The following is a 25,676-nucleotide window of genomic DNA, read 5'->3' as shown; positions in this document are numbered from 1 at the left end:
AATTTACCTATGAGATCACCCTTTAAGTTTAAATCATTTACCCATTTTTGAGTTTATCTTGAGATTTAGTGTGAGATGTATAACAGACATTCTTTAACCATTTAGTTTTCCCTGAATGGATAGACAGATCAACTCCTTTGAGTAATTACAGTTCTCTTCCAGGAGGCCTTGTAGTTTCTTGCACCTAGACACATTCAATACACTATTTTCAGCAAATAGCATTTAGAAGACCTCAACATCCACAGGAAATTGTGCTGAATTTCCAACACAGCAGCACAAACTTTTGGTAAGCACACATCTCCATGTTTTATGCCTCATATTACATTTATTATCAGAGGGACACTGAACAGGATAATTTCTGTTGTTTCCGAAGAATCCTGAGAGACGTTGATATATGGGAGTCACGTTGTTGTAAAATAGCATGGAAAGTAGTATTTTAAGTTGAATACTTTTTAAAAAAATAATCTATAATAAGCATATTGAGATCTTATATTCTCTATATTCTTCAACTGATTATAAGATGGCAAAGATATGATTCATCGTTAAATATTGTTTGTGAAAACCAGCTTGTCCCTTAATACCTTCATGAAACATTCTTTCAATTTGTATATAAATTATCTTCATAAAGGATTTGTATAGATGGAGAGCAGGCATGCAGATCAGTAGTTGTGATGTTTTATTGGTCACCTTTTTTGGCATCAATAAGGGCTGATAGTTTTTCCACAACCTTTAGTATCTTCCCCCACTTCTGGCCTTTTGTAAACAGGTTTCTCAATACCCTCCCAATTGTATCACTTCCAGTATTGTTTTACTCTATGTGTATACAATCTATATATACACTGGGTGTAATGGGGTGTTCAAGGAGGACTAACACCTCTGGCGTAAGGGCTTGTGGAGCTCTTTTCTAGGTTTCTCCTACCTTTGGTATCTACCTGGCACTCAACTCTCACCTTCGGCCACACCCCAGTAAAACATCTAGGCAGATGAACTCAACCAGGTTGAGGGTAACTGACAGGCCTCAAATTCATCATTAAGTCAGGAGGGTGTCTACCCAAGCACGTGAAAACTTTTCTTGGTGGAATGAGCACCATCTGTCCAATGGCCATGAAGGAGGCTAAAGCAGGCACTGTGGAGTACTTGGATCTTGGTCAGACATCAAAGACGCCAAGGCCATGTACTATATCCTGGGCCATCACCAGTCACCTTGACTTTTCTTGCCACTAGACTTTAATGACTAGAAGAGAGTAGGCTGCCAACTTTGTGCAACTCTGTCTCACTTAAATCCAATTCAAGCATGAGTCAAGACATCACACTGGGATGTCATTGATCCTCATCCAAAATGAAAGACAAGCGACAACATGATCTAATATGGCTTTTCCAGACTTTCTTTCCCTTAATACCATTTCTACCTCCTTTCACAGAATATTAGGTGTGTGTTGAATCCACAATACTTAGTGGAGAGAAGTTTGTTGTACCAGTCTTTGCAAATCTTTTCCATTTTTCTTTTGTTTATATTCTTCCTTTCATTTGCATCCTTGAATGCTCTTGAGATAACTTTACTTGACTGGATGTAGTGCTTCTTCCCCTGCTTCTTTCTGCTTTGTGAGACACTTCTGTTCACAACTGCTCATGATTGTTCTTTAAGATTTTACAGATGAGACTATGTTATAACCTTATTTTGCTGTTGGCAGTTACCTCTTTTTGCTAAGTCAAATGTTTGCTCATTAAGGCATTTTGTGAGTTTTGGGGGGGTCTTCTTGTAGCAATTAATTTACACTGGTTTAACTTCTGAATTAAATTTTTTAGAGTCAGTTCTATTGTTCACTTTCCATTTTAAGTTTTCAATAGGTTGCTTAAATAATTCAGCATTATTACATGATTACATTTTCTTCATTTCTCTTATTTCTTGTTTGTAAATTCTCATCTTAGCTCTGACAAATCAGTGGTCTCACTGTGCACAGATAACTGTCTCAACGGTAACTTCCACAACTACAATTTCTGCTGAAATAGTCAATTTCATTCTTTGTGGTATTATCTGGTGTTTGCTATATCCAGAGCTACCAATTCTTTTTTTGAATAAAATGTTCCATAATATAGAGATGAGCGGTTTCTGTATTATCTTAACGTTTTTGGTCTCTTTCATTTCACTCTTCTGAACCATACTTTCTCATATATTGCTTCCCATTTTTACCTTTTCCTGCCTTTGCACTGAAGTCATCAACTATCAAGGTGTATATCAATTTGATTTGTTGGATCTTAATTTCTTAGCAGAATCTCCCTACCACTTTACCTACCACTTGCAAACCTTAAGCCTACTAAGCTTAATTTTTAATAGCTAGCTTTAAAGTTTGCCTAGACACTTTATATATATCATCTCAACAACTCTCCACAGTAGGTGGTATTTTTACCTCCATCTTCTAGATGAGAAAATTGAGGTTGAAAGAAGTTAAATGACTTGCCCACTGTCACACAATAAGTACTGGAAGCAAGTCTTCCTGACTCCAAGTCTAGTGCTCTATTCACTACACCAGAAATGTCCCACTTGAGGCCAACAACTTCCCAGAGCAGCAAATCAGACTAAAATGTTATTGGAAAATGTGTAACAAAATACAGTATACACAGGTCATGCTAATTTGTGGTTTTCTAAGTCAATATGTTGACTGGATCTATTTCTTTTTGAGTTTAACACCTCTGTATCATACCTCCTAGCTGCCTCATAATTTTTGTTAATAGCAGTCAGTCTTTCTTATCCTCAGATAAATCAAATAGTACTTAGTAAGTAAAAACTCAACTTAGGATTTGCTTCCAAGAATGATTCAGATCTCACCCTCCATACAACTCCTCCATCCTCCCAGAAAAAAATATACTAGATAATAAATCTGAGTACTCTCAAGCAAATTATAAGAGACTTCAGAAGCTTCCTACAGGCGTTTAAAACAAACTAAGTCATTCAATTATGTACAATAATACATATTCCTGACCACCAGATCCCTTAGCTCTTGGAGCTTCCTGGAAACAGATTTACTAAGTGCCTAGACACTTATTCCTCCTTTAACTCTATAATGTCTGAGGTGACTGAAGATGTGTATGGAATCTTGACATCATGACAACTGATAGGAATCTGAATCCAAGAGAGCAAGAATCTTTTTTTTTGAGAGGACTTGACTTAGAAGGAGGAGTACAGATACTCTTTAGGGTACAGATACTCTCTGATTTCAATGTATGACCTCTATGACATGGTAAATGCGACATGTAACAAGTGCTGAAAATGTGGTAAACTTAGAGAAATGTTGGAGGGTGGGGTTCCTTTCAATCTACATATAAGGTGGCCTTACTTGGTTTCACTTTTTGTTTTTAGCAAGAAACTTCAGAATGCACTTACCAAAATATACTACAACTGGGATGAAATTGTACTACTCCACTACTGTACATAATTCACACAGGGGTGACAGGGGTGGGTCAGTGTCAAAGACCTAAGTAAACTCATGCTACCAATGCAGATCAGCAACTTACAGTGTCAAAGAACTGCCCAGGAAATACTGGTAGGTTTTGTGACCTACCCAGGGTCACAAATCCAACATATGTCATATGTTATCTACTACTATCCACTACTCCATCCAGTCTATTTACAATTCATACTGTAGCAAAGTTACTTCATGGGATCATAAATCTTGAGCTAGAAGGGGCTTCAAAGGCCACTTATTTTAACCCCAACATTTTACAGAAAAGGAAACTGAAGCATAGTGAGTAAGGAACATAACGTGATAGATTTAGAGCTAGAAAAGAGCTTAGAATTCATCAAAGCCAGCTCCCTGGTAACCCCAACTATACTTGTAAAGAAACAGGGGCCCAGAGAGGTTGAGATTGCCCAGGGTCATAAAACTAGTAAGAATCAGATGTGAGTCTCAAACCTATGTTTCCTGACTCCAGAAAGGACAAGATACCATAATGATGGCATTAAAGGAATTCCTAACATTACAAACACTCCACTTACAAACATCCCATCCAACAATGAGCTCTTCTCCTTCTAACTGGCTGCTCAGTTCAAATTAAAGGTACCTGGTGAGCCATGTAACATCCAACAATCCAACAGCTTTTCAACCACCTTGTTCATTGTTGGAGGATCACATGGATGCTGCGTTCCCCTCTTTTTCTGTGTCATTCACCACTCACAACTTAATTTAACCTTAAACAATTTTTGTTTTGATGAAAATCCTTAAGCTCTATCCTTTCCCTTTCTCTTCCAACTAGGCCTAGGGTCTAACTTAGGAACATTTCAAACCCTTCCTTCATTCTGCTTGTGGATACAACAATTCTATTGCTCACAGATACATGATACATATAATGACACATAATGATACATATGATACAAATAATGGCATTAGTGATACATTTGTATCAAGAAAAGGAACCTCAGGTTTTGAAATGACATTAGATGTGAGCTCCTTGAAAACAGGGATGGTTTTTTTGCCTTTCTTTGTATGCCCAGTGCTTAGTATACTACTTGGAACACAGTAGGCACTTAATATATACAAGATGACTAACTGAAATTAGGTATCATTAAAAAAGCTACAGAGCTCTCAATGTTTCATCCCTTTAAACTGCAGAGAAGTGCCCTTCAGAATCTCATATGCCTCCAGCTACCTCAGTAATTTCCTTTAATTAAACTGCCTGTTCTCAAACCCTACCATTCAAGGTAAATTAGAAAATGAACTTTGCTAATGCTCTTCTTTTTTTGTTTAATAATATTGTAAGTGACTTGTTCTCTATTACTTCCTGCATGACCTTGGCCAAGGTATTTAAACCTCTCAGTGGCTCAGTTTCCTCATGAAGGACTTGGACCAGATTATCTCTGAGATTCCTTCTGGCTCTAAACCTATGCATAAAATTTCAACTACATTACAAATTAAGTAGTCTATTGTAGGTTAACTTGGGAATCCAATCACTATCTCTGGGAAAAAGGTTTTCTAAATTTCAAATAATCAACCTTCAAACAAATTTTTGTTACATTCCTAAATTGGGTATTTCTGAAATTTCAGGGATAGGAAGAGAGGTCAAAAAGCAAGATCAAAGTTATCATCTTTCTACCTTATTATTTCTTGAATAGTATACTATACTCTTATTCATAAACAAACTGACCTTTTCTTATAGAAATTCAACCCCCATACCATAGTCTCTACATTAAAAAAAGAATCACCTAACAATTTCTAAATAATTAGACAAGTCTCTCTAGATTTACATCCTATTTTCAAATCCCTCCTTGTTCAAGGAGGCAAACTCAGTTTGGTTCAGAAGTCAGAGATTTTACTTAATACTGTAAGCTCTATCAATACCATGCTCACATTTTAATACTTCCGTGGAGATTTCCCATCTTGGTGCTAACATGGCTAACCTCTTCACCTAATAAGAATTATAACTGCAGATTATGAAAACTACACTATGCTCAAACTGAAAGTAAATTATACAGAATGGACAGGAAAAGGTCAAGTTCTAGAGATGTACTGTGCAGATGCCAACAGAATAGATTAGGAAAGAAGAAAAGAAACTGTATTGGACAAGAGCTTGGTAGCATATCAAGGAACATGGAGAAGCAGATTTATAGCAAGCATTTGAGTGCAGTGCTTTGATACAGTGGAAAAGCATGCTGGTCTGGAGTCACAGGACCTTGTGCCTCTGCCATTGACTACCCATGTGACATTCGGACAAGTCATTTTCCCTCTCTGAGACTCACTTTCTTCATCTGTAAAATGAATGGGTTGCACATGATATCTTCCTAAGCATCTTACAACTCTCAATCTAAAAAAAACCCCTAGGCATTTGAGCTACACCATGTAGCTCCATCAATTATTTTCATATTTGCTGTTTTTAACTTAATATGATGGTCACATGTATGTAAAATAAATTGCCTGAACATTATTTAAAATGATGCCTCAAAATAGCATGAACAAGAAACTTTGTAGCATATTCATATATCATAAAAACTGAAGAAAAAATATTCTGCAGATTTGGAAAAGGAAGCTATGGAAATGCAAACAGCATAGGTAAATTCGGAAATAACAGGCTACATGCAGTATTGTCTACCATTTCCTAGTCTGGAACAAAACTGAAGGAACCCATAAAGTGAATCCATCCTAGCCAAGTGTCCATTGGTAAGTACATACACTCATAGCCCTGTGCCAATGCCAAAGCAGCTTAGATGCTCTGCTTTTCTTCCTACTCACTCCTCATGGCCTCCTTCAGGCAGCTAGCTATTTAAGCCTTTGAGAGCCTGCTCATTCTTTCGTATTCCCTCTCTTCTTTTTAAAAATCATAGGTGGATACCCTCCCCTCAAGTTATAAACACCATTACCAACTATCTACCTACCCCTCCTCAACCTGACCAAGGCAGTGCCCATAAGAAATGAGCAGTGAAAGAAGTTGAAAGAAGTCGCCTTCTTTCTAGCAAAAACAGGGAAAAGGAAGGGCTAGCGAAAGCAAAGCAAGGCAGGGAAAGGCACAGAAAGAAGGATGGGGAAGGCAAGGTAGGAGAAGGCAAAAAAAGGGAAGGAAAAGGAAGCAAGACGGGGAAAGAGAGAAGGCAAGGCGAGGAAGTAAAGGCAATGCAGAGGTAAGAATGGACAGGCAGAGGAAATAAAGGCAGAAGAAGGAAAAGAAAGGCAAGGTAGGGATAGGCAAGGTAGGAGAGGGAAAGGCAAAGCAAAGCAAGGACAGAGGAGGAAAGATAAATAAGGGAAGTCTAGGGGAGGAAAGAGAAGGCAAGGGGAGGAGAAGAGAAGCAAGGGAAGGAGAGAAGAAACCAGGGGAGGAGAGAAGAGGAAGAGGGAAGAGAGAAGAGGAAAAGCTGGAAAGAGAGGGGAGGGGAAGCAAAGGGAAGAGGGGAAGAGAAGGGAAGACAGGAGAGAAGAAAAGAGAGGGGAGGGGAAGCAAAGGGAAGAGGGGAAGAGAAGGGAAGACAGGAGAGAAGAAAAGAGAGGGGAGGGGAAGCAAGGGGAAGAGAAGGGAAGACAGGAGAGAAGAAAAGAGAGGGGAGGGGAAGCAAGGGGAAGAGAAGGGAAGACAGGAGAGAAGAAAAGAGAGGGGAAGGGAAGCAAAGGGAAGAGGGGAAGAGAAGGGAAGACAGGAGAGAAGAAAAGAGAGGGGAGGGGAAGCAAGGGAAAGAGAAGGGAAGACAGGAGAGAAGAAAAGAGAGGGGAGGGGAAGCAAGGGAAAGAGAAGGGAAGACAGGAGAGAAGAAAAGAGAGGGGAGGGGAAGCAAGGGGAAGAGGGAGAGCAAACGGAGGAGAGGAGAAGCCGGGGAGGAGGGGGCGAAGAGCCGCGGGAGGGCAGCCCCCCAGGGGGCCCCGGGGGCTCTGCAGGCGGGGAGCGAGGGGGGGATGGGGGGTCGCGGGGGGCAGGGGAAGCGGCCCCCGCCCAGGGCGGCCGGGGAGGGCGGGGCACGAGCATCCCCCCGGCCCGGCTCGGGGCCGCACGACTCACCCATGGCTCCGAGGAGGGCAGGGCGGTGGGCCGGGTGCGGTGCTGCCTGCCAAGGGCTGCTCCGGTCCCGCAGCCCGGAGGGGTCCCCGAGGAGAAGGGCTGGCTGCAGGCAGGGGCCCGGCCGGCCGAGCGGGCCGTGCGGAGCAGACCGAGGAGCGGCGGCGGAGCCGGACTTGTGCCGGCGGCTGGGGCGCTCCGCTTCTTACTTGCCACCAAAAAAAAAAAAAAAAAAAAACCCACCCAAACCCTCTCACGCTGCCCTACTCACTGAGCATGCCCGAGAAGGGGGCGGGGAGGGGCTCGAGGGGTTTGGGTCCTGTGTGTCTGGGTGCGTGTGTGCGCCCGCGCGAGCAGAGCAGGAGTCGGCGGAGCTCGGAACCAGGGCGCTTCCTTCTTCCTGGCTTTAGCTGCAGCCGGGATGGGTGGAGTCCGCGGCCAATTTCACAGGGGTGGGGGAGGGGCGGAGGCGGAGGCAAGGCGGAGCGTAAGAGAAAACCCGCCCCCTCTTTTGCATTCGCTCCTTCCACTGGTCTGAGGGGGAAAGACCGGGAGATGAGGCCAAAGCGGGAGGGGGCGGGGCGTAGATAGGAATCCTCTCCTTTCATTAGACGAATTAAACGCCAGGGCGGAAGGGGGCGTGGCTGAATGAAGAATCCACTCCTTTCATTGGATAATCTCGCTCCTGATCCCACCCCTTCCTCCCGCCTCCTGGCGGAGCCTGACGTTTCGGTCACACCCACCGCTGCGTTGGAGGCGGGCTTCTTTTCAGGAAGAGGCGGGGCTGAGCAGAACTGACCGACCGTTGGATAGCCCCGAGACTGGGGGCGGGGCTGCTGCAGAGGACAGCGCCTCAGGACAAGCCTGGGGATCCTCGTTGTCCAGGCAGCCTGCGGGGGGGGCCCCCAGCGTGGGGTTTTCACCGACACGCGGAAAGTGACCGGAAAGGCCTTCAAGTGAATAAGCACTGATGAAGCACCCACGGTGTGCCAACCACCGTGCTCAGGCCCTGGCGGGGGAGAGCTTCCTCCTCCCCACTCGCGGTGCTGAGAGGCCAACCCACCGACTAGGAAAGACCGGGAGCATTCAGGAAGCGCTCCCCAACTCCTGGGCGCTTGAGGGCCACTATGACTCTCAGATCTACCTCCCACGACCACCTTCTGGTACCCTAACGGCAGCATCCCCAGGGAAACGAATGAATGACCAACGCCAGAGAAAGCCTTTTATAGGGGGCCCCGCCCACTCCTTCATCGCCCCTCCCCCTGTCTCCCTGGCCCCGCCCACTCCATCCTGTCCCTGCTTATGCTCCTGCGGGGACGACAGCTTCACGACTTGCTTTCCTTCCTCCCCTCCCAGCTCTTAAGAAAACCCGGAAAAGAGCTATTTCCTTCTGTGCCAGTGTCTCCCACCCCGCACCCCAAAGGTCTAGTGTGAGCATGCTCCTTAAGCAGGGGGCTGGTTTGGAGCCCTAGGCAGAGGAGCTTTCCTTCTACTCTGGGACCTCTCCCAGGTGCTGCTGTAGTGATGGAGAGGAGGCTGCAAAGAGGGTCTCTGTATCCCTGACACAGGCTCTCCATACCTTCGCCTGGCTCCTGTGTGATTTGGATCAGGAGTCGGTCCAAACCCGGCCTTCCTCTAGGGACACCAGCCTGCCCGGGAGCCCCCCTTAGTCAAAATGCAAAGGAGGAGGGATGCAGAGTCAGCAGCACGCCAGCACAGCCTTGGCAGAAGGGTGGGGGAAATGCTAAACAGCTGAATCAGATATTCTCTTTTTTCAGCTCTCATTCTTCCAGGCTTATTTTGTTCTTGTTCTCTCTCAAGTTTTGAGGAAAGGGTGGCTTGCTCTTTTCTTTAACCTACAGCGAAGGTCATCTTTCATTTTTACAAAAAAAAAGATGAATCTATAAACACAAATCTTAAAAATAAAGTGTCTGATATGGATGGAGAATATTGCATATACTGTCAGACTCAATTGATGGACTGGTTGGTTTTTCTGTTTTTGATGGGATGGCTTCTTGGTTAGGAAAGGGAATATATGCAGAAAAGAAGGTAACATAAAAGTAAAAGATACTCAAAAAATTTTTAATGAGGCTGAACTCTAATTATTGTATTGTTTGTCCAATACAGTGCAAGACACTTGAAGACCAGTTGGTTGTGGGGGATTTTTGTTGTAGCTGTTGTTTGTTTTATCTTTGTATCCCTGGTACATTGTCTTGCCTTTTTAACTGGATCATCAAATAGGGGCCTGTTTGGAAGTAATTTTTCTAAAAGGAAAATAAACCCTAAATCCCAAGGATAGAACTGATAACAAAATGAAAAAAGAGTATGGCCAAATGTACCCTGTAGGATTCATCCCTTCTCATGTCACAGAACTAGGGCTCATAACATAGCCTCCTTTTATTTTGTTTTCCCTTTTGTTCTCAGGTTGAAATATGAAATCTTTTGTGATTCAAGGTTCCTCGAATTTGTATCCCCAGTGTCAAGCACAGTGCCTTGCTCCCAGTAGGTGCTTAATACACGCTTATTGACTTGAATTGAATATACTCTTGACCTAAGAATGGTACTCTTCAACTGGGGACAAAAAACCACTTTAGTGGAACAGGGCTTTTTCAGGAGGTTCAAACATGAAATGGCAGAAGGTGAAGAGGATGCCAAACTATCAAATTAGATCATCTTAAGCAGCCTGAATGACCCAAAAAGGGACAATTATTATAGCCAGTTTTCCTTCATCTGTGCATATATTTTTTCAATCAAAGATCATGAAGTCAAATATTCTGGTACTTAAAATCACTATTTTTAGGCTGGATGTGATAGGAGATAGGCAAAAGTATCTGAGTGGGAGACACGATGAAAACAACATTTAAAGAAGATTGATATGGCACCAATATGCTGATATGTGTATGAAGAAGAAAGGAAAGAGATATGTGTGCAGATGAAAGCAAATAGATTTATTAGTAGAAAAAGCATTAAGAATTCATATTTGTCTAAAGATAGCACTTCTGTGCTTAGTAGAGATAAACAAGATAGGATTACCTTCTGGTAGGTATTCATTATGATGGAAAGAATGCAACACAGGTGCTACACTAAATTCATTTATATAATCAATCAAAGAGAATTTTAGGATGGAGATAGGCTTTCTTTTCCCAACCTCCGCACAGTTCCTATAATGTTTTGGTTTTGTTTTGTTTTTATTAGCTATTCAAAAATGGGTTTTAGGGATAAAGGAATCCAAACATGGATATATAGGAGACAGAGGAATTTTTCAAGCCTCAAGTCAGCTAGTTATCTGGCACCAAGGGCTATAAATCTGAACCAAGAAAAAGACTGCAACTAAAAGAATAAACTTAATCTTAGCCTAAGAGAATTCTCATGGTTGTCTGGCTAAGGGTATCGATAGGTATTAAAGGAATCAACCTGCCCTTTTCTGGGGGAGGCATCTTAGCCATAGTGCTTTATTACATGGGAACAGATGGCAAATTGATGACCATGAGATCAGTGGAGACATCCAGTAAAGACCACTGATGGCACTGACATCATCACTGTTGCTTTTCAGCATTGGAGACTTGAATTGCCAGAACACAAGTGCCCTAATAATTTAGGTCTGATCTGGTGACAAAATGGAACACCTGTAGATCATTCAGCAGTTGATAAAGAGAGATCTATTTAGGCCTAAATAGGAAAAATATTCAAGAAGGGCTTTGCTTGGGAAAACTAGAACTCCCTCCCCACCTTGCCTTCCATCTGCATATGACTAGCAGGATGAGGTGTAGTAACTATTGACTTGTGCAACCTTGGCACATTTGTCCAGTCTCAAGGGCCCTGATTTCATGTGGACTGGCCTCCCCTTAAGTGACCAGAAAGCTACATTGCCCTAACCTGAGGCCACCAGGAACCTGAATCAATAGTTAGGCAGCTTGAGTCTTAGTCCCTGGACCAGTCAAGTGTTGGGAACAGCTTTTTTGCCTTTTAGGGAAGAACCATCCTAACCCACCTTATGGGGTAATAGGGTTGAATATTAATCCTATTGCAATACATGAGTCTTGGAGACATAATGGGTTCTTGATATTCATGCACCCTTCACATATCTTCTCTGATATACTCTTTGTATGTTTGCCTTTCCACATTGTTGGTATAAGCACCAACTGTATCCCACTTATAGATGGAAGAAGATATTTTCTTAGTCATTTTATTTACTATGATCTTTGATCAAATGTGTATTATTTTTAGCAAATGTGTCCCCTGGCTAGTAGGAAAAGGAATTACATCAGTGGAGGGGGTGGTTCATGAACCATTATTTTGAGAAATTTTTTCCAAAAAAACCTATGTTTTTTGAGACCCCACTCTTTCCTGGTTCTCCTCCAATCTGACTATTACTTATCAGTCTCTTTTACTGGATCCTCATCAAGATCACACCCTCTAATCGTAGGTGTCCCCTAGGATTCTGTCCCGGAACCTCTTTTCTTTTCCCTCTGTATTACTTCATTTGATCATTATATCATCTCCCCTCTATGCTGATGATTCTCAGACCTATCTTTCCTGATCTAGTCTTTCTGCTGATTTCCAATATCTCATCTCCAACTGTCTTTTGGACATATCAAACTGGATGTCCAGTAAACATCTTAAACTCAACATACCCCAAAGTGAACTCATTATCTTTCTCCCTAAACTCTCCCCTATCCCCTCCACACTCCTACCTTTCCTTTTACTGTCAAGAGCAACACCATCCTCCCAGTTTCTCAGTCTGGAAACCTAGGTGTCATTCTTGACTCCTCACCATCTCTCACCTTCCAGATCCCATATGCTGACTTTACCTTTCCATCTCTCAAATATGCTTCTGTCTCTCCTCTGAAACTGTCACCACTCTAGTGCAGGATCTTGTCACTTCATGCCTGGTTTTTTTTTTACAACAGTCTCCTGATGGGTCTGCCTGCCTCAAGTCCAATCCTACCTCCATTCAGTCATCAAAATGATTTTCCTAAAGCCTAGGTTCAACCATGTCATCCCCCCCCATTCAAAAAATTCCAGTGGTCCCCCATTGTCTGCAGGATCATATACAAATCCTTCATTTGACATTCAAAGCCCTTCATAATGTAGCTCTCTCCTACCTTTCAACCTTTCTCCTGCCAGTACTCTTTGATCCAGTGTCACTGTCCTCTTTACTGACCTCTATGAACAAGACACTCTCTCTCTCAGCTCTGGGCATTTTCTCTTACCATCTCCCATACCTGGGATGTTTTCCCTCTCCATCTCTGCCTACTGGCTTCCTTTAAGAACCAATTAAAATCTCATCTTCTACAGAAAGCCTTTCCCAATCTCTCTTAATTCTAGTGTTCTCTCACTATTTCCTATTTATTTTTTACATAACTTGCTTGTACATATTTGTTTACTCATTTCCCCTCCCATTAGACTGTGAGATCCTTGAGGACAGTGACCAGATTTTTTTTCTTGTTTAGTATTTTGTTTTTCCCCAGTTACATGCAAAAACAATTTTTAACATTTATTCTTAAAACTTTGAGTTCCAAATTCTCTCCCTTCCTCCTTCGCTACACCAGACCCATTGAGAAGGCATGCAGTTTAATATAGGTTATACATGCAAATATATAGATATAGGTTTTATATGTATATGTAGTATGCAAATATAAATGATGCAGGTTAGTCTTGCAAAAATTTCCATAATAGATAATGACTATCTTTTACGCTTTCTGTATCCTCGTTGCTTAGCACAGTGCCTGACACCTAACAGGCACTTAATAAACTGACTGACTGACTGACACTGTGGCTCAAACCTGTGCATTTATAAGAGCCTATATAGGAAGTGAAAGGTATGGGGATTAAGTGTCTTTATCATATTGAAATGATGAAATTTCTCCCAATTTAAAATATTGTCTTTTTCTCCTCTCTCTAAAACTTTACATGTATAAATTTTAAATTCTCACTATTTCCATAATAATGCATCATTTCATGGCTCTAACATTTTTCATAGCCTAAGTGTTGAATTGGTATCTAGTTTCTGTCACTTTTAGAACAATATTCATCTATTTTAGGTTCAATTGACTTTGCCACCCTATCACAGGAATAAAAAGACAAGAATTAAAAGCTTGCTGTGTATCCAATATTTTGAATCACAATGTATAAGGATTCATCATGCTATTATGCATTCAGAGCATCCTCTAATTAGGAGCAGAGGAAACTACAGGCTCTTTTTCTTCCATTATACAGAATAAATCCTAACAATCTTTAAAAAAAGAAAAAGAGGAAAGGCTTTATGCACAACACAGAAAGAAACAGCGTTAAGAGACTGGTGGGATTTAGCAAACGAATGCTGTGTTACCCCAATAGGATATTCCTTGCCTCTAATCATATAACCCCCCCCAAAAAAGTCACTGACTAAGAACCAAAGTGTTCTTGGAATTTCCTGGTAAATAGGAACTTGACAGTTAATTGAGCATTTATGAAGCACTTAATGTATGCCAAGCATTGTGCCAAACTCTGGGGATACAAAAAAACAGACCAAATCCGTGTCTGCCCTCAAGTGGCTCACATTCTAATAGAGGAGACAACATGTAAGTAACTATATACAGAATAGATGAAATATAATTTGTGTCAAATAACTGTTCCCTTCTCAAGATTTCTAACGATAACTAGAAAAACAGACAGTCTTTCCTTTCATGCAGAAAGAAGGGAAATCATTTTTGCTAAGTACTTGAAATACTCATACATTTTCAAAACAACTAAATCCTTGAATCTTGATAATTAAGTATTTATTTTTAAAAATGTATTATTAAACCAATCTATGCTAATTATATTTTTTCATAGGCTAACATTAATTTTTGTGCTTATATTTGATGGCCTGAGGACATGCTGGGTGGAGGAAAAAACAAGCTCTACATGAGGAATTTGCCATAGACAACACAAGAAATATTAAGAATCTGCACAAAGATTAGTAGTAAGTGTTCTCCAGTCAAATTTTCCTAGTGTGAAGCTGTCTATATTTCCCCCTCAGTGTTCTAAGGGTACACCAGAAGGGTTAGGGTTTCTCTTGCCTAATGCTATCAGTTTGAGCCTGCATTCAGAGTGCTTCCCCTGCCATTATCCACCAGTGAATAGAGCACCAGCTCCATGAAACTAGTTAACATCAATTAGTTTTTACACAAGGAGGTTTACTTCAAAGACATAGCAAGAACAAAAGCACAGACATTTCTCCATTCTTTGTGTTCCTACTCTCTCTATAACACTCTGGCATCAAGAGAGAGGACCCAGATTTAAGGTGTTTTCTATATAGGCTTGGTTCTGCAAAACTCATGTCAGAATGCAGCATTTCTACTGAATGAGTTCTCATCTCAGCTTCTGCTGGACTGGGACTTAAAGGTCATTCTTTGCTCCTTGTACCTCAGGGCCTCCATGCTGGACCAACTGACTGATAAATCTGATGTGAACTGTATGAAAGAACAGATACTGAGGAAAAAAACTAAAGTGTGTGTCACGTGTCAACTTTGGATGGAGAAGACAGAAGGCTTCATCACTTAACATCATCATCTCTCTTTGTTTGCCAGACGCTGGGAGGCAGGAAGAACTCTCTCAAAGGAGTCAGACCAAAAGTGGGAGATGAGTCTGACTAGTGCCTTTTGAATGTACTCCCTAACCAATCAACAAGACTTCCTTCTCACCACAGTGTTAACAGACTGGAATGAGTTACAGAGCTATACCCATTCTTCAAAGCATCTGTAAATTGCATATGTTACATGGTATAGCAGCTTCTCAGCCTCTTCCATGTAATTGCATCAGATGTATTCTGTGTATATTCAGAACAACTGGGTCCATTGGCCAGTCCTTCTCCATCCCCACTACCATTACAATCAAGAATTAACTAGACATGAGGAAGCTACAGAACATTCTAAGAATTACAGAAAGCAAACATTAATAAGTTTCTCCAGATACAATAAAACTATTAGTTAGCAATCTAATCTCTCCTTCAAATAACTGAGAACTAGGTCACTAGGCTGGACTGGTTATCTTCTTCCTATATGCTTCAATTTTTTAAAATGGGGGGGCATTATTTAGAGTGGGATATGACAATTGAGGCATTATAAGTGAGAAAATGCCTTAAGGAAATAGTTTTTGTTTTTGGTTCAGTGGACATAATACTTCTTGTCTGTTTTAAGAGGATATGTTCAAAAGTTTTATATAATATTAATGAAAGCAGAATAGAGGACCAAGACAAAAAGATAGGAAATACTTTAGCACCCTTTCCTCAAACATAAATGATTCTTAAGTCTATTTGAAAAATCAAAACCTTTGATGAATCATTATTTTAGCTAGAACTATTTAGGGTTTTTTTTTTAATTACTCAGAAATTCTACACTTTATTCAGGTGTTTGCAAATATAATCATATAGATAGGGGGAAAATAGACTACATTCACAAAATGGAAATACAAAGAATCTTTTGTAACCACTAAATCTATTTCTCTGTGCCTGCAAAAAGGGGAGAGAAACAAGTCTCTAACAGACATTGGTTGGTCTTTTTTGTGATTTTTAGGAACTCCTATTTATTTACTTTGAGTCAAGCCAATAAATATTTATTACATGCTCACTTCATACTAGGCACTTTGCTAAGCACTGGAAATACCAGTATAAATCCAAAGAAAGAAAGTTCCTTCTCCTAAAGAGCTTACATTCCAATGGGGGAAGAGAACACATAAAAGAGAACTGAAGACGAGGGCTGGAGAGCCAGAAAAGGTATGGGAAGGGGATCATGATAGAGAAAGAAGCCTATATAATAAAAAACGAAGCCTGGAGTGCAATGAAGAAGTGAATATAGCTGGCCTGGGCCCTTCTTTAAAATGGAAAGTTTGGGAGGAACTGACCAGAGGAAGCAGTTAGAGGATGGAGGGAACTTCCAGGGTAAAAGGCTTCTGAGGCACTATGGAGAAAGAAATGGGGAGAGTCAGGGGCAGAGCACAGAGAGGAATCTCTTTCCTGATCATCAAAGATCATTTTCTGCAGTTCCTTATCCATAAGATATTCATTCCCATTCTCTAGTCATATGTTTTAGGTTTTGTAAAGAGGGCTTTATTTTTTTCTGGTTTTATCATTAAAGACCTGAAAGTTTTCAGAATTTTAAGGTCACTTTAAGTTCCTTGACATTTCTGCACAAAAAGAGAAAGGAAACAGTTAAAAATCCTGGTACAAGTAGATAAACCAACAGGAAATATTGTCATATGGGAAGGGGAAATGGCCACCAGATCACCCAAATAAGACCAGAGATCTTTGAATAAATATTGCAAGGTGAAGGAATTGAACCAAGCCCTGATAAATACAGAATCCTGTGGATTTCCAAGAGAGCGTGATGCTCCTGGATTGTTCCAGAAAGGGGGGAAAAAGAACCAGGGAAGCAGAATTTATGGTCTATACAGAAGAAATAGTTGGGAGAATAGAAAAACTTGAACTGACAATTGTGAGTCTCTACAAAAAATCAGAAAAGAAAACAACTGATTGGTAATACAAATAACCAAATGTGAAGGACAATCTGTAAGAAGAGACAAGCAAAAAAGCAATAACATTAAAATAAAATATGCTCTCTATATAAGCAAAACATTGATATCAGTGACAGGAAATGCAGCAACAACTCAAATGACAAATGACAAAAAAATAAGCACCTGAATAATAATAGCCAGCATTTATATAGTATTTATTATGTGCCAGGCACTATGCTAAGTGCTTTTTAATTATTATCTCACTTGATTCTCACAACAACCCTAGTAGGTAAGTGCTATTGTTATTCCCATTTTTACAGATGAGGACATTAAGGCAAACTGAGGTTGTGACTTGCCTCAATTAGTAACAGTTTGAGGTGGATTAAAATCAGACCTTCCTGACTCCAGACCCAGAACTCTGTCTATCCACTGTGCCTCCTATCTGACAAAGAACTTTTAGACACATAAAACAAAGTGCCAATTGAAAGAATTCACAGATTGTCTCCAGGAAAAACAAAACAAAATTACACTGCAAATTCCAAGGCATAGACTAGTTAAATTTAATATCCAATAACAAAAACCAAATTCTGCAAATGAGCAGGAGAAAGACCTTTAAATATAAATAAAAGGATGCAACCACTAAAAACTACAGAAGAGAATGGAATGTGTTCTAAAGAGTAGAGGAGCTCAAGTTGCCACTGAGAGAGAGAGAGAGAGAGAGAGAGAGAGAGAGAGAGAGAGAGAGAGAGAGAGAGAGAGAGACAGAGACAGAGACAGAGACAGAGACAGAGAGACAGAGAGCTAGGAGTTTAAAAAAAAGAAAATGACAACTGAGAGATGATTTTTTCTTCTTATTTGAAAAGAATAAAAATGTCTGATAAAAACAAATGAAGAAATGAACAAAGAAATGAATGAATAAACAAATATTGACTCAGATTTTACTCAAGGGGAAAGTATTTCTACGACGTCTCTCAGGAGACAGGCTGGAAATCAAGAACACATACTGAAAGGCTAACTTCCCTGATGTCATGGAAGCTTCCCAACGCCCCTAAGCCCCCTCCCCATTCTCACTCTTTCTTTCTCTCTATCTCTGACAAAGTTAGATCTGAATATTGTCTGAAAACATGTATGTCTCTGACTTTCTGGTAGACTATATCTATTCCAAAAAGCTCATGCACCAACTCCACCTCTCATGGAGGCACACAGCATTGAGTGCTCCTTTCCATATATGGAGCATCCTCTCCATAAGTTAAGAGTCTCCTAAATACACAGTAGCATGAAAAATACCCCAGCCAGGAAGCCAGGTGTCTCAATGGTTTATCAATAGACTGAAAAATCCTTCAAAATGAGTCTCGTCTGTTTAAAAACTCTAAAAAAATTAGCCTAAGAAGACCTCTCTTTAATATGATCAAAAGATGTGTAAGGTAAGGGTTTTCACCTTATTCTAACTCAATTAATCAGTATAAGAGTATGATGAAGTTTAAAATGATTAAATAAGATATTCTATACTCTGTCACCTCTTTATGAGTTATGAACCTCTTTGACTGGTTCAAGAAAGGAATAGCTGATTTTCTAACTAAAGTTACTTCTTTGGACCTTTGCTAAGTCATTGTTGCTGTTATTTTAAGTTAATCTATTTATCCCAGTGAGAGATGAGTTCAGACTTCCTAGTTGAAATTCCCTAAGTTTTGCAAGAATTCCTTGAGAAACTTAGGATACTTTGTGAAGTTCTCGGGGCCCAGTGGATTTTGATGCATCCTGTATACAGGCATACTTTGTTTTATTGCACTTTTCAGATATTGCATTTTTTACATTTTGAAGGTTTGTGGTAACCCTTCATTGAGCAAGTCTATTGGCACCATTTTTCTGACAGCATGTGCTCATATCATGCTTCTGGGTTGCATTCTGGTAATTCTTGTAATATTTCAAACTTTTCATTATTTTTATATTTTTTTGGTGATCTGTGATCAGCAATCTTTGATGTTACTATTATAATTGTTTTGTGCACCATGAACTGTACCCGTATAACATAATAAACTTCGTTGAGAAATGTTGTATGTATTCTTACTTTTTCACCAACCTACCATTTCTCTCTAGTTCCCCATCTCTCTCCCTCTCCTCAGGCCTCCCTATTTCCTGAGAAACAACAATATTGAGTTGTGGCCGATCAATAACCCTACAATGGCCTTCAAGTGAAAGAAAAAAGGAATCCATGTGGCAAACTTCATTGTCTCATTTTCAGAAATTGTCACAGCTACCCCAACCTTCAGCAGCCACACCTTGATCAGTCAGCAACCTCAGCAATGAGGCAAAATCCTCCACCAGCAAAACAAAAAAATTACAACTCAATGAAGACTCAGATGATGGTTAGTCTTTTGTTTTTTTTTTAGCAATAAAGTGGTTTTTAATCAAGGTATGTAGTTGTTTTTTAATTTTAAATATAATACTATTGCTCAGTTATAGACTATAGTATAAACCTAACTTTTACATGCACTGAGAAACCAAAAAAATCACGTGATTTACTTAATTTCAATATTTGCTTTGTTGCAGTGGTCTGGAACCTAACCCACACTATGTCTGAGGTATGCCTATATCAAGGGACACCTGGAAATATCTCATTTGGACAACCAGTTAGATTCCTGTATCTCTGAAAAAGTTTCATGTGCCCTATATTGTTGCAGGGACCCAGAGGAATTTTATGGAATCAAACTCAGTATATGAGTGTGGTCCAGAGTAGGGTGAGAGGGGAAGCTCTTAGTAGAAGATAGAGAATACCAATTCCTCCTCTGGAACTAGTACTGAGCTGTTGAAGCCCTTGATACCTGACTGAACCTAGAACAAACATCCCTTAGCAGAAGAGGAAGAGGGAAATTATACCTTGCACCCCTTCCTCCTCCTGTAAAAGGTCACTGTTGCTAAATAAGCATCAAGGCAACTTGATCTGATTTCTCACCTGAGAAATTATGGGTGATTTCTGGTAGGTATCTGGTTTTTAACCCTTTAAGTGGAGAGAGTCCCATATGTGGATTGGGTTTTCTTTCTGAAATTTCTCTCTGTAAGTTTGGGATAGTATGAAATCTATGCTCCTCGTCTTATCTGAAATTCTTTAGTATGAGACATTTTCCAATCATGTGGAAACTTTGGTGAGCTGGTTTATAGCCATAAGTGACTCAGGGGTCAATACAGTGTGATGATGAAAAATCAGAATTCTAATTGGTTGAGGAGCTGGTAAAATTGATGAATAAGGAGTCTGGGATTGTCCAGACAAAAGGTATGATTCTCCCATCTCTCAGTCTCTCCCATTCCTTGGCAGCTTATAGTGAGGAGTACTTTGAACTGGCCCATAGTAAGCACCTAAGAATGTATGGACATACAAGGAAGACTAGTATAACTGGTGTGAGGGTTGTTGAGCCCCTTTCAGGCTGCCTTCTGCTTTTGGTGTCCACCTGCCACCCAACTCTCATCTGTGACTCCAATAAGCTCTAGCATGTGCAGCAGCTATACTCCAGTAAACCTTCTCAGCAGATGGTGCTGAGGATGCACCAGGTTGAGGGTAACCAACAGTAAGTTAGGGGAAAGTCTGCCACAAGAATGTGAAGACTTCCCCTGGAGGAATGGGTAGATTTCTTCCAATGGGCCATGGAGGAGGATGAAGTAAGTACTGTGGAGCACTTAGAGCTTAGTTAGACATTGAAGATGCCAAAGTTATCCACTGCATTATGAGCCATCTCTATTTGTCTTGATTTTTGTTGCTGGACTTCAATGACTCTAGAAGAGAGAGGCTGATGACTTTGTGCAGTTCTGCCTCACTTAAATCCAGTTTATACATAAATCAAAAGACATCACTCACACCACTTTAACATTTTTAAGTACCTCAAAGTCCTGTGGAGACAGTCAAATGACAAATCAGCAGATGTGTATATACTGGAAGCTGTAGTCACAAACCTGCACACAGGTGGCCTAGGTCATAGGAACATTTTCTCACCAGACTGAAGTAGCAGTGGAATTCAGGAGCCCCCTGGTGTCTGAGCAGTCTTTTTTAAAGACTACACTGCTCACCTCCTCATGAGGGAGAGGCTAGAAAAGGTGCCCTAAAAATTGTCTGCTTTACCTAAGTTAACCCTGCTCTGATTATTATGGCAAGCAAGGATCCTATCCTGCAGCTAAAACACACACACACACACACACACACACACACACACACACACACACATACACGTACAAAAATTTTTGTAAAAATGATTCCATTACCATTGGTATTTGGAATGTGTGCACACTGATGGACAGGAAATCCAGTAGACCTGAAAGACAAATATCTGATCCAAATAGCAGCCTTAAATGAAACAAGATTGGCAAATAAAGGTTAGCTTATCAAAGTTGGAGATGGATACATGTTTTTCTGGAGTAGCCATAGTGATGGCGGGGGGGGCAGTGGATAAGGCTGGCATATGTTTCACAATCAAAACTAATTTGGTCAATGAACTTGAATGTCTCCAAAAAGGAGTGAATAATAGGCTCTCAATAATGTCATTGCCATTTGCGGAAAAGCGCTACATCACCATCATCAGTGTGTGCTCCTACTATGACAAAATGATGGAAGTCCAGAGATGATCATCATCAATGTGCCAAAAGAGGATAAGCTTGTAATTCGGATGGATTTTAAGGCCAAAGTAGGCACAGACTATCAGGGAGGGCAGGGAGTCCTTAGGAGAGAGTCAGAAACAGCAACGCAATGGTCACTTCTGAAGATCTGTGATTCCCATGACCTTCTCATCAACAACACTGTTTAGCTAAATGCAATAAAACTTCATAGATGCACCCTTACAGCAAACATGAGCATTTAATAGAGTATGTTATTATAAGAAGAGACAGACACATGAGAGTAACAAAGGTGATATATGGTGCAGAGTGCTGGGCCAATCATAGACTTATCCCTTCCAAGCTAAACATTCGCATTCAACAAAAGTGGTAGCCCCAGTGCAAGATAACTACCAGAAAACTTAAAGTCATTAGATTAAAATGCTTCTCTATGCATGAAAAGTTTGTTGCTAACTTGTAAGGAAAGGTGAACCAATACACAGTTGGCAACAGTGGAGAAGGAAAGCAGTGGATGCCTTTCAGAGATTTGGTATTTAGTATTACATTTACTCATATGGGCCAGAACATTAAAAAACATCAAGATTGATTTGATGAAAATGATGAGGAAATTCAGAAGCTGCTGAATGAAAAATGAGAACACAGAGTTTACCAGCAGGATAGTTTGTCTGTCTGTGAGAAGTTAGCATTTAACTAATAAAAAATAAAGTACAAGCAAAGCTTAGAGAGTTACAGTATTTGTGGCTTAGTAAGAAGCAACTGAAATTCAGTTTTATGGTATTAGCAATCCAAAGTAACTTTATGATGCCCTGAAGACTATTTTAACTATAGGTTAAAGACCTATGGTTCATCTCAACTAATCAGTGCTGATGGAACAACATTATTTAGTGATAAGGACGTGCTCCTAAAGAGATTGGCTGAACACTTCCTTAGTTTTCTCAACATATTGTAATCAGGTAATGCTGAAGTCATCGACCATATACCTCAGGTTGAAGTCAATTCCTCTCTAACTGAACTTCCAAGTGAAGAAGAGATTTTGAATGTTATTAGACTCCTCTTGAATGGTAAAGTGTCTGGTGCTGATTCTATTCCAACTGAAATTTAAAAGACAGACACTCCACTACTCATACAAAAGCTGAGTGGAATATTCCAAGTTATATGGCAAAAGATTATCCCCCAGGAATTCAAGGATGCATCTACTGTCTATCTCTATAAAGAAAACAGGCTGTTCTGTGACAATCACAGGAGGGTTTCTCTCTTAGTCATTGCTGACAAGATTCTTGCCAGAGTCCTCCTTAATAGACTGATCCTATACCTGGAAGATGGTCACATACTTGAGAGCCAGTGTGACTTCAGAAAGGATTGAGGAACCTGGTTGATATGGTGTTTGCTGCCCAATAACTCCAGGAGAAATGCCAAGAGCAGAACAGAGGTCTGTATACAATGCTTCTAGATCTGACCAAGGTCTTTGATGCTGTCAGTTGTGAGTGGTTGTGTAAGTTCGTGGCAAAATTTGATTGCTCAGACAAATTTGTCAGTATCGTACATCAGTTTCATGACAACATGCTTGCACAGGTTCTGGATAATGGACAATGCTCTTGTCCTTTCCCACTCACCAGTAGAATAAAGAGTTGTGTGCTTGCTCCTATGCTTTTTAAGATGATGCTTTCAGCAATGTCATTATTGAATGTCTTCAAAGAGGATGAAAATGGCATCAAGGTCAGGTACTACACCACAAGGAAATTATTTAACTTGAAAAGGTTACAGGGCAAGATTAAAGTGGAGGGAGAGTTGATGCTTGACTTTATGTTTGCAGATGGTTTTGCACTCAATGCAGGCTCTAAGAATGAGATGAAGGTTGATTCTTGGATGTCTTTTATGCTCATTTTGACCTAACATTTAACTCCAAGAAAACAAAGGTTCTCCACCAGCCAGCACTGAACCATCCATACATGGAACTGTTGATTATAGCAAACGGAGAAATTTTGAATTCTGTAGATAAAGTCACTTACCTTGGCAGTATATTTTCCAGGGATATACACAAACATGATGAGGTTGACACATATAGTACAAGAGCTAGCTCAGTGTTTGGGAGATTCCAAAGAGAAGTGTGGGAGAGAAGAGGTATTATTAGGCTGCCTGCCAAGCTAAGGTCTATGAACCATTGTGTTGACCTTATTGTGGTATCCCTATGAAACCTGGACAAAATTCCAGAGACATGCTAGGAAACTGAATCACTTCCATTTAAATTGTTTTAGGAAGATTCTGAAGATTGCCTGATAAGAGAAGATACTGGATACTGACTTCCTCTCTTGAGTTGAACTGCCAAGCATTCAAACTTTGCTGCAGAGAGTGCAACCCCAATGGGCTGAATGCCAAACATACATTTGTCTAAAAGATTATTTTATAGGGAACTGACACCAAGCAAGCTTTCACATGGAGGTCAGAAGAAGCAATACAAGGACACTTTCAAGTCTCTTTGAAGAACTTTGGAATTAATTGTGAGAGTTAGGAGTGTGACAATAATTACTAAGCAGGACAGATGTAAGATGTGGTGGTGAAGGACTTAGTAACTAGAATTGAGGGGGTAAAAGGAAGAGCCAGTTAACCCAAGATTTTGATTTTGGAAATCTGGTTTAATATTAGTGCTGCAAAAAAAAATAGGTAGGTTCCAGGTTTACAGGGAGAAGATGGTTGTGAAGTTGTATACTGATTCATTGGGTAGAACAGTTGGAACTATGCCCAAAGGGTTATAAAATCATGCATACCCTTTTACTAAAAAAACTACCACTAGGTCTGTGTCCCAAAGAGATAAAAAATAAAAGGGAAAAGGATATATATGTACAAAATATTTATAGCAACTTTTTTAGTGGTAGAAAAGAATTGGAAATTGAGGGGATGTACATTAATTGGGGAACGACTGAACAAGTTGTTGTATAAGATTGTAATGGAATACTGTTGTGCTATAAGAAATGACAAATAGTATGCTCTCAGAGAAACTTGGAAAGACTTTAGTGAAATGAGCATGACCAGGAGAGTATTCTACACAGTAACAATGATATTGTATTGTGATCATTTGTGAATGACTTGGATATTCTCAGCAATATAGTGATCCAAGAGAGTTCTGAAGGACTTATGAAGACAAATGCTTCCATTTTCAAAGAAAGAACTTATGGAATCTGAATGCAGATAGAAACATACTTTTTTTTTTACTTTGTTTTTCTTGTTTTTTGTTTGTGTTTTCTTTCACAACATGACTGACATGGAAGTATGTTTTATATGACTACATGTAACCTATGTCAAATTGCTCATGGGAGAGAATGAAAGGAGAGAGAGAACTTGGAACTCAAAAACTTTAAAAAATGAATGTTAAAAATTGTTTTTTACATATAATTGGGGAAATAAAATATTAATTAAATAGGGAAATATTTCCCAATTACATTTTAATCTGGTTCAGGCTGCTCTGGGGAATGTTGTGGGGTCATGTTGTGTCTGGCTGCCCATTTGACACCTCTATTATGGAAGATGGAATTTTATTCGGGATTAAAAAGAAGCCAGGGAATAAAGTAAGTGGTGATGGGGAGGGGAAGCATTCCAGATATGGGGTCCAGCCAGAGAAAATGCCCAGAGCTGACAAATAGAGTGTTTTCTTTGTGGAACAGCCAGGAGGCCAGTGTTATTGTATTGAAGAGAACATGTTAATGAGTAAGAAGTGTGGAAAGGTAGGAGGGGGATAGGTTATGAAGGGCTTTGAATACTAAACAGAAGATTATGTATTTGATAATGGTAGCAATAGGGAACTACTGGAGTTCATTGAGTAGGGGGGCCTGAGCTGTAGGAAAAGTCACTTAGGTGCTTGAATGGAGGATGAATTGGAGTAGGGAGAGACCTGAGGCCAGCAGACCCACCAGCAGCCTATTGCAGTAGTCTAAACATAGAGGATGAGGGCCTGCCCTAGACTGGTGGCAGTGTTGGAGGGGAGAAGGGGGTGTATTCAAGATGTTGCCAAGGTGAAGTCAACAAACCTTGCCAACAGATTAGATAGGGTTAGGAGAGGGAGGAAATAGTGAGGAGTCAAGGATGACACTAGCATCTGAACCTGAGAGACTGGAAGATGATATTGCTTTCTGGTA

The 25,676-nt window shown here is 40.3% G+C and overlaps 1 protein-coding gene across 5 annotated transcripts in view; it reads right to left on the bottom strand.

Moving 5' to 3' along the window:
- The window catches only part of RAP1GDS1 (Rap1 GTPase-GDP dissociation stimulator 1), a 207,986-nt gene extending 199,298 nt beyond the window's left edge, over positions 1–8,688 (bottom strand). For 3 of the 5 annotated variants that reach the window (XM_072625020.1, XM_072625021.1, XM_072625022.1), the window contains exon 1: positions 7,745–8,688. In XM_072625020.1, coding sequence (XP_072481121.1) covers positions 7,745–8,654 — 910 coding nt within the window. In that variant the 5' untranslated portion in view covers positions 8,655–8,688. Of the gene's footprint in view, positions 1–7,476 lie in introns of all 5 variants that reach the window. The other 2 variants (XM_072625024.1, XM_072625025.1) reach the window with 1 other exon arrangement.
- Between the last annotated feature and the right edge of the window lie 16,988 nt (positions 8,689–25,676).

This window comes from Notamacropus eugenii, chromosome 7, assembly GCF_028372415.1.
Source record: "Notamacropus eugenii isolate mMacEug1 chromosome 7, mMacEug1.pri_v2, whole genome shotgun sequence".
Taxonomy (NCBI): Eukaryota; Metazoa; Chordata; class Mammalia; order Diprotodontia; family Macropodidae; genus Notamacropus; species Notamacropus eugenii.
This window is presented reverse-complemented; position numbering and strand designations above follow the sequence as displayed.